Source organism: Melanaphis sacchari, unplaced genomic scaffold (assembly GCF_002803265.2).
Source record: "Melanaphis sacchari strain LSU unplaced genomic scaffold, SCAv2.0 Contig120_pilon_pilon, whole genome shotgun sequence".
Lineage (NCBI taxonomy): Eukaryota > Metazoa > Arthropoda > Insecta > Hemiptera > Aphididae > Melanaphis > Melanaphis sacchari.
The window spans coordinates 769,263-784,303 of record NW_020270473.1 but is presented as its reverse complement, the minus strand read 5'-3'; the positions used below and the strand labels follow the sequence as shown (position 1 = coordinate 784,303).

At 23.0% G+C, this 15,041-nt stretch overlaps 1 protein-coding gene across 1 annotated transcript; it reads right to left on the bottom strand.

The window, feature by feature from the left end:
- Positions 1 to 4,829: 4,829 nt before the first annotated feature.
- Positions 4,830 to 13,638, bottom strand: LOC112590837 (arginine kinase-like). Its single transcript, XM_025334412.1, has 7 exons — positions 13,531 to 13,638; positions 12,094 to 12,278; positions 9,205 to 9,383; positions 8,907 to 9,146; positions 6,886 to 7,020; positions 6,614 to 6,811; positions 4,830 to 5,218 (listed from the first exon to the last, which is right to left on the bottom strand). The coding sequence occupies exons 2-7, from the start codon at positions 12,254 to 12,256 to the stop codon at positions 5,069 to 5,071; spliced, it is 1,065 nt and encodes a 354-aa protein (XP_025190197.1). The 5' UTR covers positions 12,257 to 12,278; positions 13,531 to 13,638; the 3' UTR covers positions 4,830 to 5,068.
- Positions 13,639 to 15,041: the final 1,403 nt, after the last annotated feature.

The following is a 15,041-nucleotide window of genomic DNA, read 5'->3' as shown; positions in this document are numbered from 1 at the left end:
GTGTCGAAAATTCACTATTCCTATGTGATATGTGTTAGAACTTAGAAGTAAAGAAGAATAGTTATGTATATTGCAGTGTCATGATAAATGGAACGTCATAAATTGCTAAAAAGATAAAAATGGTCTACATTGCACTAGAAGAAAATAAAAAGTGTAGAACTATCTTATTTAGATCTTACAAAAGCCTTCAATACCGTAAACTATGATAAATTTTTATATAAAATGCATGAAATATGTATAACCGGTTCTACTTTATTCCTATTTGATTCTTATTAGAAAAATAGTAAACAATAGGTAAAAATAAATAATTGTATCGCTAATGAACAAGTAATAAAATATCGTGTACCACAAGGTACAACACTATCACCGGTTCTATTCAATATTCAATTAAACGACATTAAATTATTAAATCTAAAAATCCACATAATATGTTACGCTGATATGATACTATCTTGATCTGTATAGATAATACCTGGAATAATGTGTTAAGATATATTTTGGATGATTTAAAATGTATTGTTAACTGGCTATGTAATAATAATTTATCCTTTAAATTCTAAAAATTAGCTATCTTACTACACTTTTTATCTAAACACACATTACTACCAATAAAATATATGAAAATTCATGAATATAAATGTAAAATAACAAATTTATGTCACTGTAAAACAATTATCATAGTTAAAAACTCAGACATAAAATAGGAAATAGAAATAAATTTTATGACTAACAAATTAAAAAAAATTATATACATAATAAAACAATTCAGAGAGATATTACCAATGAAGGCAATTATAAATATATACTTATTTAACATTATTTGTATTAGTAATTACATATAATATAATAGGGTGGGAAGGGGCAGATGATAATGTTCTATTGAAGCTTCAAAAATGCCAAAACGCAATTATTAAGGTTGTGAGTAAAAAAATTGGAGATATCCAACGAAAAAACTATTTCAACGTTCTTAATATAAACAACTCATATAAATTATTACCATAAACAAAACCAATCTCCTATTAACCATGAAATTAACACTAGACATGCAGCTTATAACTTTTCTTTAGACTGGCCAAATAAAACCGGATGCCGTAAATTATACCATTTCTTGGGGATTCAGATATACAACTTAATGCCTTTTCATAAAGCTAATATGCTTTTACCTGATTTTAAAAAACATTATTCATTGGCTCCAACATGAATATACTGCGAGTAAAATTTAAAATGTTATATTTTAGATAAATATTATTTTATTAAGAATACTATACTAAGATAACCCCGGGGCTCCATATGAGTTTTCTTAGTGAAGCTCAGTAATCTTTCTAATTTTAAATGAAAATAAAAAATAAATATAAATATGTATTCCTATAATAATCAGATAAAACAATTTAAAGTTATACTTTTGCTTAAATTAAAATATTAAATAGAGCATTTTTTTATGCTAAAATTTTTAACTATAAAATAGTATATTCAATGAACGTTACCATTTGTTACAGCTTGTTCTCTGACATTTTCGTTCACCAACTCCTATATATGAAAAATACAAATGTATACATCATTATTAAGAATAATACATTACTATATAATATTAAAAATACACAGATTTTTCAAATATTCGTACACACTACACAGTAAACTAAGTATATATTATAATATATTATTATTCAATAAATATATTAATATCAAGCTATTAAAATCGAATAATTCAATGATAGAATAATAAAATTAAGTACGAATCTTTCTTACTGGGTTATAATAAAATATCATGCATCCGTTTTTGTTTTGCATTTGCATACACCATTTGTACACTCTACCTTCAAACGTGAATGTTTCTGGTAGTAATGGCATTATGATAATTAACGAATGTAGAATTATAAACTTTATAACTAATATAAATAAGCTTGAGAATAACTAAGAATCAAATAAACTAGACAATAATTAAGAATCAAACAATAGCTTGAGAATAACCAAGAATTAAATAAACTTGATAACTCTTTGAAAGCCAATATAAAATATCAAAATACTGTATAGCTCATACACGTAAGGGCTGTCCTGAAGAACTGATCGTTTTTTAACATTTAAGTCAACACAGAAATATTCCTGTCTATATTGAGTTGCTATGCGATTTATATTTTTTATTTGAGCCATGGACTTAATGAGTAATTGAGCTTAACGAAATAAAAAAATCACTAAATTGACTATTTTAATCATAATTTTTTTTTTTTTAATTTTAATAATTTGATTATACAAGTCATGTCAGGAATCGATGGATAGCAAAATATTAAACTTATTTTAAGGATGTTAGGTATATCATACAGGTAATTAGTGGTAAATAGTCTAAATTTTAAAAACTAACACTATTTTTAAAACATTAAAACATTTTTATACGAAGAGTTAAATTTTGACAAATTTTATAATATTTCAAAAATGTACTTATTGTTTTTTAGTTAGGGATAATAAACATTTTTATTTTTATATCTAAAATATAAACTTAGTACTAAGTTCTTCATTCATTTTTCGAGAGCGTTTGAAATTCGAATTCGTACACTCTTAAAATAACGTTTTTTAAAACAGTATATACCTAATAGTTTGTAATAATAAAAAAAGAATAACTGTATATATTTAGAATTTTCACCAAACACGAACATTTTAAAATTGTTTTGTAGTTGAAAATGTATAAAATAATCAATTTTTATAACTAAGAATTGACAATTTAATACAAAATTTTTATTCAGAGAGATATAACCAATGAAGGAAATTAGAAATATATACTTATATAACATTATGTGTATCAGTAATTACATACAATATAATAGGGCGAGAAGGGGCAGATGATAACGTTCTATTACAGCTTCAAAAATGCCAAAACGCAATTATTAAGGTTGTGAGTAAAAAAAATTGGAGATATCCAACGAAAAAACTATATGAAGATTTCAACGTTCTTAATATAAACGACATATAAATTATTACCATATACTTAAAAAACAAAACAATTATCTCCTATTAACCATGAAGTTAACATTAGATAAAATAGTATATTCAATGAACGTTACCATTTTTTACAGCTTGTTCTCTGGCATTTTCGTCCACCAACTCCTTTACATGAAAAATACAAACGTATACATTATTATTAAGGATAATAAATATATAATTTGAAATATCCGTACACAGTAAACTAGGTATATATTGTAATATATTATTATTCAATAAATATATTAATATCAAGCTATTAAAATCGAATAATTCAATGATAGAATAATAAAATTAAGTACGAACCTCTCTTACTGGATTATAATAAAATATCATGCATCCGTCTTTGTTATGTATTTGCCTACACCATCTGTACACTATACCTTCAAACGTGAATGTCTTTGGTGGTAATGGCATCATGATAGTTAACGAATATAGAATATATAAACTAGAATTAGTATAAATAGTAAAATATAAACTTTATAACTAAGATGAATAAGCTTGAAAATAACTAAGAATCAAATAAGCTTGATAATTCTTTGAAAGCCAGTGAAAATATTTTTAACTGTTAAGCTCATATGCGTAAGGGTTGTCCTGAAGAACTGACTGTTGTTTAAAATTTAAATCAACACAGAAATATTCATGTTTATAATTAGTTGCTATGCGATTTATATTTTTTATTTGAGCCATGGACTAAATGAGTAATTGAGCTTAACGAAATTAAAAAATCACTAAATGGTATATTTTAATCATTATTTTTTTTAATTTACGATTAAATTAATAATTTGATTGTACAAATTATGTTAGGAATCGACGAACCACAAAATATTAAACCTATTTTTAGGATATTAGGTATATCATACAGGGTAATTATTAATTAGTGGTAAATAGTCTATAGGTATTTTATAAACTAATACTATTTTTAAAATATTTTTTAACGGTTTTTTCTAAAACATTATAACCTTTTTATACGAAGAGTTAAATTTTGACAAATTTTATATTATCTCAAAAATGTATATAATGTTTTTTAGTTAGGACTTAGGGATAATAAAATTTTTTATTTTTATATCTGAGATATAAAAACTTAATACAAAGTTCCTCATTCATTTTTTTACTTATCATAAAAAAAAATTACCAGAAATATTTTTCAAAAGCGTTAGAAGTTTAAATTTGTACACCCTTAAAATAACTTTTCTTAAAACGGTTAGGTTATAAAGTGCTCTTAGTGGCTATTAATTTAAGGGGAAAAATGTAGGCAATTTTTTATCTAGTACTTTATATAATGAATTTTATCTTTACCATTTATAAAGTAAAGGGAATCCTAATATTTTTTAATTAAAAATTTTTCCGGTTTTCTTTTTTAAAATACTAAAACTGATGACTACTTTCCAATTCAAATATTTCTCACATCAAATATTTTTAAGTTCATTAATATAATTAATTGGTATACATAAATGTCTCAATATGTTTACAGTCAAATCGATAATATATTACCTAAAGCAATAGACAAACAATATAAATAACTCAATCATTATTTATTTTATTCAACAATATTTTTGCTAACAATTAAAATATCCATACATAAATAACACAATGTTATAATATTATAATATATCATTTAATACTTGAATTAAACGAATGAGCTTTAAAATCGTGTAAATTCATATTAATCATATATAAGATTGCATATAATATATTTATAAGCGATTAAAATTGAATTAAAATTTAAGATATTCTATAAGTTAAGTTAATAAGTACGAGTATAACTCAAAAATTAAGAGAAAATGTATAACTGGCACATATATTATGATAATTTTAAATAATGAAAAAAACCTGGTATTTTATTGTAATTATAATATTATCTACTCATTTAAATGTCTATTAGTATAATATAATATTAATAATATATTAAAATGCATCACATAACTTAATGTTCATTGAAAGCTTTATAACATCGTTAACAATATTTTGCTCTAGCAAAATAAAGTAACAATGATGAAAAAAATAAGCAATGACTACATATTTTTTTATTCGACTAGATTTATTGAAATTTAAAGCCCTATATCTATGCCGAATGTTATAGTTAAAACATTCTGATTTACAACTGTTCCTCAATCTTAATAAGCTCTTTTATTCCGTCATTCATTTCCTTAACAGCTTGATATTCAGTCAAACCCATTCTTCTCTTGTTTGAAATATCATAAATTCCGCCTTCTGCATCTGTATGTTCTCCACGAGTACCTCTGACCTAAAGATAAAATATTATTTTGAATATTAATTACTATTCTTTATCTTAGATTTAATTAATTTTATTACTAATAACATTTTTCTTAGTGAACCTAACTAGGTAATAAGTGTATCAGTGTATGTTTGAAGGATAAAAAATAATATTAAAACCAACTATTCAGTTCCTATGTAAAATATTATAATGGACCCTATCCAAATATTTTTTTGTACTTATGTATTAAATTTTAATTTTATATTTGCTATATTTAAGATAAATGAACGTAATTTATGATGTTACATAATGGATTTCAAATACTAAATGTAATAGTTACATGTGTGAAAAATATTAATTTATTGCATAAATAGTAATACAAAGTATACTAAATGCATGTGCAATTGGACAAGTATAAATAACCGCTTTGCTATTACATTAGATTCCAAGATCCTAAAATTCTTAATCTATAAATACCTAATAGACGTGTTGAATTTGAATTCAAAGACACTCATAAAAAATAATTAAACACAAATTATGTACGTTTAATTTATAATTTATAATTTTTACAAAGAAAACTTATGAAAAAACTTGTATTACATTTGCAAACTTATGTTACGAATATTTAATTACCTACAAAATAATTTACAAATCTTTGTAATTTTTAAAATGGATTTTCGATAAATTTTATTTTTTTAAATAATAACTTACAAAAATCCTTGTATTTAATTGTTAAGGTATTCAACTTACAAACAAAAATGTAAACGTACATTGATCGAAAATTTCAAATATTTATAAATAATACAAACCTATATTTTTGTAAATTATGTGATGTTTAAAAACCAATTTCGTTGTAACTTTAATCGCTCTGCTCAAAATCAAAAACTGTTAAAAACGATGATAATCACTTTAACCTTAGGTTTTTTAGCGAGGATGATTTTAATAGTAATTAATTTTTCTTAATCTATTGATAATCTGTTGTTATTAGTATTTCTAAAAAGTAGTGATAAGGACATCAGACCAATTTTATACAAACTAACTGGTTTAGAGTGTTTAGACGTTTAGTTTTATTCAATATACATATTACATAAGGAACAAAAGTATTGAAGCTAATGTCCAAGTAATCATAAATTAATTTGCAAATTAAAAAATACCTACTACTTTAAGAAAATATTGATTTTTCTTACTTTTTATCTATTATAAGAAAATAATATCTTAATATTATAAGATAAATCTCTCATTGAATAAATTACTGTTGATTTTTTTTCATGTGTAAAAACCTTCATCATTGGAATATTTCGTAATATTTTGAAAAATATTAAATATTTTAAATCTCTCCCCCCATTAAATGCGTTTCAGATACGAAACTAGTCAAAACATTAAATTAAAAGTATTATTATTCTAATATATAAGTTATATTATTACTTGAAGATTATATTTTCCAGCAATTTCTTCTAATTTAGCTTTGTCCGCAGCTAATTTAGGCAGCTGAATATGAACTGATGCACGGATCGTTGTCCCTAAGTTAGTTGGGCAGAATGTTAAAAAGCCCAAACGGTTGTGATGCGAAAACGGAAGTCTTTTTTCCACATCGTTTACTGCTGTTACGAGCCTTGTATATACCTGAAAACAATAATTGGTACGTTTAATAACTACATAATTACAAATTTTAAAGAATTATATATCAACTAAAAAACCTCTCTCAAGTTTCCTCCTTGTTGCATCGATATGAGTCTTAAATGATCTTCTTCGTTGCACCAAACAAGGAACGTTTTGTTCTCATTGTGGAATATACCACGGCCAGTTGGCCAGAATCGCGAAGCGTTAGCAGCCTATGTTAACATAAATAATATTATATTAATAAAATAGCACATAATATTATAACAGTATCTAATTAGTATTACTTATATTGAATTGCATGAATATAATTTTACTTTTCGTACAATAATACAAAAATGCATAGCTATATTATGATTTTTAAAATTAAAAAAAAATTCATATTTTAACTTTATATCTATAATAATTATTATAATTAAATATATTATAATTTAAAACAAAAATATTAAGATCAGAAATAATGTTGTGCTAACATTACATTATTGATAAAATTTATATTTGAGATTTGTTGACCAAAATAATATAATAACGCATAGTATCTATGTAATATCTTTCTATTCCTCCTCTTCATAATTCCTATAAAAATACGTATCATAAAGCATATTATTAGAACACAGATTATCTCAAGTCGAAACATGAACGACAATTTTTCTAATTTAAAATATTATTTCAATATATTGAGAAATCATTTAAATTTTTAAATGACATTATAATAAATAAAAGTTAGTAATTGAGATATATTTGTAAATAATATTCATAAATTCAGATACGTTTAGGACTAGCAAAATTGTCCTTTTATATTATTATGTTTGCTAATGTATACACGATTAGTTAGAATATCAAATGACCAACAATCTTTTGAATATTTTATTTAAAATAAATTATTATATTAATAAATATATGCATTTATTTTGTATTATAACGCGTCTATATAATTATTGTAAATCATACTTAGAACTTATAAATGATGTTTACTAACGAACATATTAAAGGAGTTAAATATAGGCAACTTTAGATGCACTATACACATTTAGAGCTGTACAAGCGTATTAGTATACATCAAAATGTAATAACTATTTTATCAGCAGGTGTTTGTAAATTTTAAATATATAATTTTTTTAAACATATATTTAACTAAAATTATCAGTTTATTACACCAGATATAAAATGTAACCACTAACATGCTAACCAAATATTAAGATACTTTTTACAAAAATTTAAAAATATAAACTTGTAATCTATTTTAAAATTTTGATTGGTAGATATTATATCTATAACCTAATCTGTTATACTAAATTATCTAAATTTAAATTACTTTATTGATTAGGTGTTATAAACACTGATGTCTGTATGCACCTCCTACCTACACTGCTTTATAATAAATATAATATACATGATTTCTGGTTCCTCAATATTCTAACAACTTAATTGCATATAGTCCAGAGTACCGATTTTTGAAACATTGTAATTGTATACCTAATTTTGATTTCTGTTTTGACTCTCTAGCTAAACTAAAAAACATTGTTATGAATATTTCTTAAGCTATTTATTGTATTTCTTATTGTGAGGTTTTTTTTTTTTTTATATTATTAGATTTAAATTTTTATGATATTTCCTGTACTCTTTACTCCTTTGGGGTGTTAAATTTAAACAAATAAATTATCTTTTTTTCTCAGTAATCTAATTTAAATTTGAATCGTGTTTATCAAATATTAATATACATAGATATAGCCACTTATTAAATTTAATTTAAAAGTATAGGTAAAATAAATACTATATACGTAATAAATAATTATGATTGTTACTTATCAAAAACAATTTCTGTATTCTTATACTTAGACAGAACATGACAAATAAATTTGTATCAAACAGTTTTTTTTTTTTTTAATTTGATTAGGTTTAATCATAATACGTGTATATTACGGGAATATTATATGTTTATATTCGAAGTGTATAGTAGTACCTATCTATAGGTCTTATAAATGCTTTAATTTATAAATATACTATTAAAAATCATTACATATTTTGTATTTTATTCTATCTTGTATATTTTTCTATTACCGAATGTGCTAATTAACTGTAAATAATTAATAGCATGCACCTGTAAAAATCGGTCCCCTTCCTTAAATAGAAAATGGTCATCGATTAATTTCTGCTGTACATCTTTAGACATGCCAGTCAAAGGATAAAACTCTCCTTTCAATTCGCCGCTGAGTGCCGTGAGCGTGGAAGAAACCTTATCCTCTATTTCCTTGTACTGCTGTTCGGTCAATAATGGATTAAATGGATAGCCTTCTAGTGAACGGCCACAACGTACCCTCGTAGAAATTATATACTTGCCCTGTTGATAAATCACGAAATTTTCAATTTTTAATTTATATTTATTGATGAAATATTACTTCTGGATCCAGATCACCAAGTGTGTTCACGTCACCCCAATTTTTCGCGGGATGTTTATCCGTAGATTTGAATCCTTTGTGATAGTCCTCGATGATGGGATCAAAAATTGGCGCAAACACTGTGTACGCGTCAGCGTCGGGAGCATAAATTCCAACTCCCGAATCATGGTTTTCAAATCCTTAAATACATAGATATTATTACTATAATCAAGTAAAAATAATTTAATTTACTTAAAGAACGGAAAAACAATATAAAAGTTCTGAAATAATAATAACATTTCTATTGTTATTAAAAAAAAATATTAAATGTAATATTATAAGTATACGAAAAATATATTGTCTCTATGAATAAAATATCTTATTTATGTATTTATATTGTTAAAATACTCTTTTTTTTTAGTGCATTTCGCATAATTTTATTTTTTTAATCTATTTATTATTTTATCACTTTAATATACTATACTTATGTTTATAACACTTTGTATTATTAATATAATTCATAAATCGTAATAATTTTCTTATTTTTTTTGTTTATTCCTTTTGTAACAATTATTTACCTAAATATTCTTTTTAATAGAAATTTAATTTTCCGTTTATTATTTTTTATTTAATTCTCGAATAAATAAAAAATTGTTATTATCATATTATTATTTAGTCAATATAATATTCTCAATTAACACTTACGTTTATAAGAGAAAAAAAAATAAGTGCCACATAATAATAATTTAAAAATTAAATTAGAAAATACGTTTATGTTGAATTTTAAATTTAAAAAATGCAATATAGGTGATATTAAGATTTTAGACTAGATACAATAAATTCAAATCATCAATCGGCACTTTGAAATGAAATTAATTTACAATGTCTTTCCTAAATATTTACGTAGTGTAACTGCAAACTTGTTCGCGCGAGAGCATTTAATTTTATAGAATACCCACTACCACATCGGATTCAAAATACATTTAAACGCACTAATAATAATAGATAATACCTATTATTTTAAGTGAATAATTTAGTTATTTTCACACAAATTCACAGTGACGTAACGCGGATAAGGTAAAATTAGTGATTAGTGATTACATGTACATGAGCCCCCTCATTAATAATTATTTTTAGACAAGTGAAGAAAATATGTTGTATATATAGGTACCTTGTCAAAGTTCAAACAATTAATAAAAGGAGAAAAGAATATAAAAAAAAAACTGAAAATATACTTGATGCATAGACTTGTATTTCGTCTAGTTTACTATTACTTACCTTCATCTTCCCCGTTTTGAATTTTTAATTTATTTAAAATAAAGATTTATGCAAACTCATTTAATAAATACAATATTTATCTTTGTTTAATATTCAACAATCCTTTTAAGTTATTGTAATCTTAATTTACAACTTATAAATTATTAGTATCGAAAATGTATACATAATGCTGACCTTGGAGATTGGTGCAGGTAAGTGCTGTAGTGAGCAGGAGGAGGTTTTGGTTAGCAGTGATGCTGAATTCAGACTCTGGGATATTGATCCTGGGGGCGTCAAGCAGTCTAGTTCGAATTCCCAGTGACCTATATTTTAACGTACGACGTCCCCGACAACAAAAAAAAGTGTGTAACGTGCCCGGAGAGTGCCGACAATGAAAGCGTTGTTATGCGATATTTATTTACTCGTGTCATTAATCATTGTTGAAAAAGAATATTATTTTGTAATTTTTTTTTCCATTTTCTTTAGTGACAGGGGCGTTGCCAAAATGGTGTCTAAAGAATATATGATTGACAGAAAATGTTCTAAATATAATCGAGAAACCGAAATACGTCAAACGTAAAAAAAAATTTGATTTGAAACGACTATTAGTACTTACTCCAATTTGTAAAAACAATATTAATTAAAAACTATAGTCTATAAATATTTCTTATGTAATAAAAAAAATAATACCTATAATTTGTAAATTAGATTATTTTATTAATTTATTTTATAGTTATTCAAATTAAACTAAAATACCCATTTATTGAAAATCATATTTTTTTTAAATATATTTGAATGATGATGACTAAACTACATCATTTAATTATTTTACAGCTGAATTGAAAAATATTTTTTACTGTAAAAAAAATAAAACGTAAAATTGATAAAGATAAAAACTTGATCAAAGGATGTCCATCGATACTACTTCGAAAAAAAAATAAATCAAACTAAAAAAATTACATTTAAAAATCGCTATAGGCATTTTATAATATGGAATATAAAAATTTTTATCCAATTTTTAAAACATAGTTTTACTATCTACTATAGTTGAATAGTTACCTAACTAGTATTATAAAATTAATATAGTTAACGCAGTTCATTACAATCATAACTGCTATATAATATAGTTAAAAGAAATTCTATGATATATTTTAATAAATAACAATACTTAAAGCATTTATTTTAAATTAAATTAATGTGTATAGTAAATGCTATATTATATACAATTTTTAAAATAAAATATAAATTATTAATTATTATACAACCTAAAATACTACTTTTTAAAACAATTTAACTAAAAGTTTGTTTTTAATTCTTCTTATTATATTTTGATTAACTAAAATATTTTATGCCATATAATTACAGTTTATGTTATTTATTTCTAATTATATTATTTGTGTAGATATTCATCAAAACTACAATCGTACTGCATTTACCAGGTATAATACAAGTATCTTTAATTTTCCATTTTTTTTAATAATTATTTTTATAAATATTAATACCGTAACTTTTATATCTATAGGTTATGACGATTATTGAATAACTTTAATTTTTAAATGTAGTTTATTTTCACTGTGTTGTAATACCTACGTATTTGATAATTATAATAACATAATATACGTATTTTATACATTATTTTGAACATAGGCTTACCAGATTGCACACAATCCAAAAGCGTAGATCCAAAGTTTGTTTTTTTGTTCTTTAACTCATCTAGTACCTCTTTTGTCAGATACTTTTTTAGCAAAGATTTGCTGTTAGAAGAGTTTAGTGAACACCAACCTTCTTCCAATTTGGCTAATACTGCGGGATCCATGTTGATGAATGAAGATAAAAATCTAAATTTTTAATAAATTAAAAAAATAGCAGTTCCTTGTATTGAATTTCATGAAAATTTTCAACTTTTAAGAAAATATCAATAGGCTACAATGAAATATATATTTATAATGTAGGTACTAACTAATTTTAAAAATTTAAATTAAATATAGGTACATCACTTTTTTTAAAATATAAAAAAATTTTCCAAATCAAAATAGAATGTATATTGTTTATAATTTCATGTTTGTAAAATAAATTATTAATTTAAAAACGACTCAACTCGTATTATTTGCACGTACAATTTTGACTAAAAAGTTATATTTTATGACTAATATTTTTATCAATGTATGTATCGTAAAGTAGTCAAGTTTTTATGTATGGATAAAAGTACTGAAATATTTTTTTATTATATTTTTTATATTAAACACGTATCTTGTTTCTTAGTTAAATATATTAATTACGTTTAAGTTTTATTTAACTCTTCCAATTTTACTATTTCCAAATAAAAGTATTTTACTAAGTATAAAAATAATTTTGGAATTATTTTTAAATATTTGATTAAATAAATAAACTATAATATTTATTTATATTTTATCTATATGAATACTTAAATATTTAATTACCTTTTTAAGCTTACTTTCTATAAAAAGATTTGGTGTTTGTTGGTTTCTTAGTTCTGTTTTATTTTAATAAATGATATATTAATTATTTTATATTTATCTTTGTCACAAATAAAAATGAAAAATTTAAAAGCTCTATGGTAACAATAATTAATAAGGATAGTAAAATAATAATAAAAAACAAATTATTGTATTACTATTATAGTGGTCAATGTATAAATTATCAATATAGAGTTTTATACTGAAACAGTATGCAGATAATAGTATAATTATAGTAATTTTTTTTTTACTATTTCTAATTATAAATATTTATGGTCATAATTTACTATAAATTAATATTTAAATAATGTCCTTTTATTTATTTAAATAAAATATTACAATTTATACGAAATAAATTATTTTATTTAAAACATTTAAATTTATAATAGTTTAAATTTAAAAAATATATAAACTGAATTCATTTAAATACTTCATAGAGTTAGTTAAAGAAAAATGCAATGTAATTACAATATTTCTGGATATAGTTAAACTGCCCGCTAAATCGATCATTTAAATTATACAAATAAATTTAAAGTGAAATGTATTAAACAATATTTAAATCAAAATAAATTGTTAATAACTAGGTAAATGTCTTATTGAATTTTTTACTTACGTCTTCTTTAGATTTTTAAATATAGTAGCAATTCGTAACACTCGCTCAGGTGAAGTGTACCGTAAGCGATATATTTTGATATTGGGGAGCTTTATCGCCGCTAACAGACCTGCAGCCTTTAGTTTCCTCCCGACGAAGTCTGGCAAAGCCATGCGCTTTACGCAGCGCTCGCATCTAGGCGTAAATTATCGATATAAAATTTTGTTTAATTGTGACAATATAAATGACAATACCACATACATAAAATATTAAACTATTTTTTTAATAAATGTTAAATCGTTAAATGTATGATATAAGTAATTAGATATTCACTTGAAATATTTTGAAAATTGTAAATTTATACTTACATTATTATTTCTATTGACAATAACGATTCTACTTTCCTGTATATATATATTATATAAGTAATTAAATTGATTTTATATGATTTATGATGTAAATAATGTACAATGTGAGTAAACTATAGTTTTATAATTAATATATTTTTTTTATACACAATAACAGGTAATATTTTTTTACATTATATTGGTTGGTTTAATAAGCTTAATTATTTTTTAAAGAATTTTATAATATATCTATTGTGTAATATAATATTTTTTAGGAAAAAGTTTACTGATAAATTATTAAATGTTAAAGTTTTAAAATGATAATAAATTGAGTCTAAAAGGTTCTAGTTTAGAAAATATTAATTTATCCACTAACATCTAAAATCGAAATAACCCTATAGCTTTGTTAATTTATCATAATGTGCCTACTCAATATTCATATCACATTGAAACACACTAAATATAAAGTTATAAGTAGTAATTAAACGATTATTTCACTAATTTTTTAAAATAAATATGTATAGCTTAACTTATTTCCACTTACGGCGCTTACACTACAAATGTTATAGCTAAAAATTTAATAATAGACGTAGTGAATATTTAAATTAGTTATATAAATAATAGTGAACTGCAACCAATTTTTCTTACTGTCACTTAAGTAATTTAATGATATTATTACCAATTATTATACTTATTGTGTGTACCTACCTATATATTTATATTATATACAATATACATAATTTTTTCTTTCTCTTCGTATATCCATTATCCACTAATATAATAAATAAAAATTCTTACTAATAACCAATAGGTAGCAATTTACATACAAATATTTTTCTTTACAAAGCTTAGTTATGGTTAGTATTCATTTTTTTTTTTTAGATACAGACATAATGCATTTAATGATGTATTCGTACTTTAGTACTTAGAATCGTGAAATAGAATACTTGAAATAAATAAAATAAATACAAACTGAATTATCTAAATTTGCCTAATTCGTGATAAAATTTTCAATAAATTATTACAATTATTTACTTGATATAATATTCAACTAAACACTATACTCAATGAATTTTGAAATAATTTAAAATTATTATTTTAATAAAATGAATACAACTAATACCTTTTTTAAAATAAAAGGAAACTGTCTCAAGAATAATTACATTTTGCAATTCAATCAGGAAA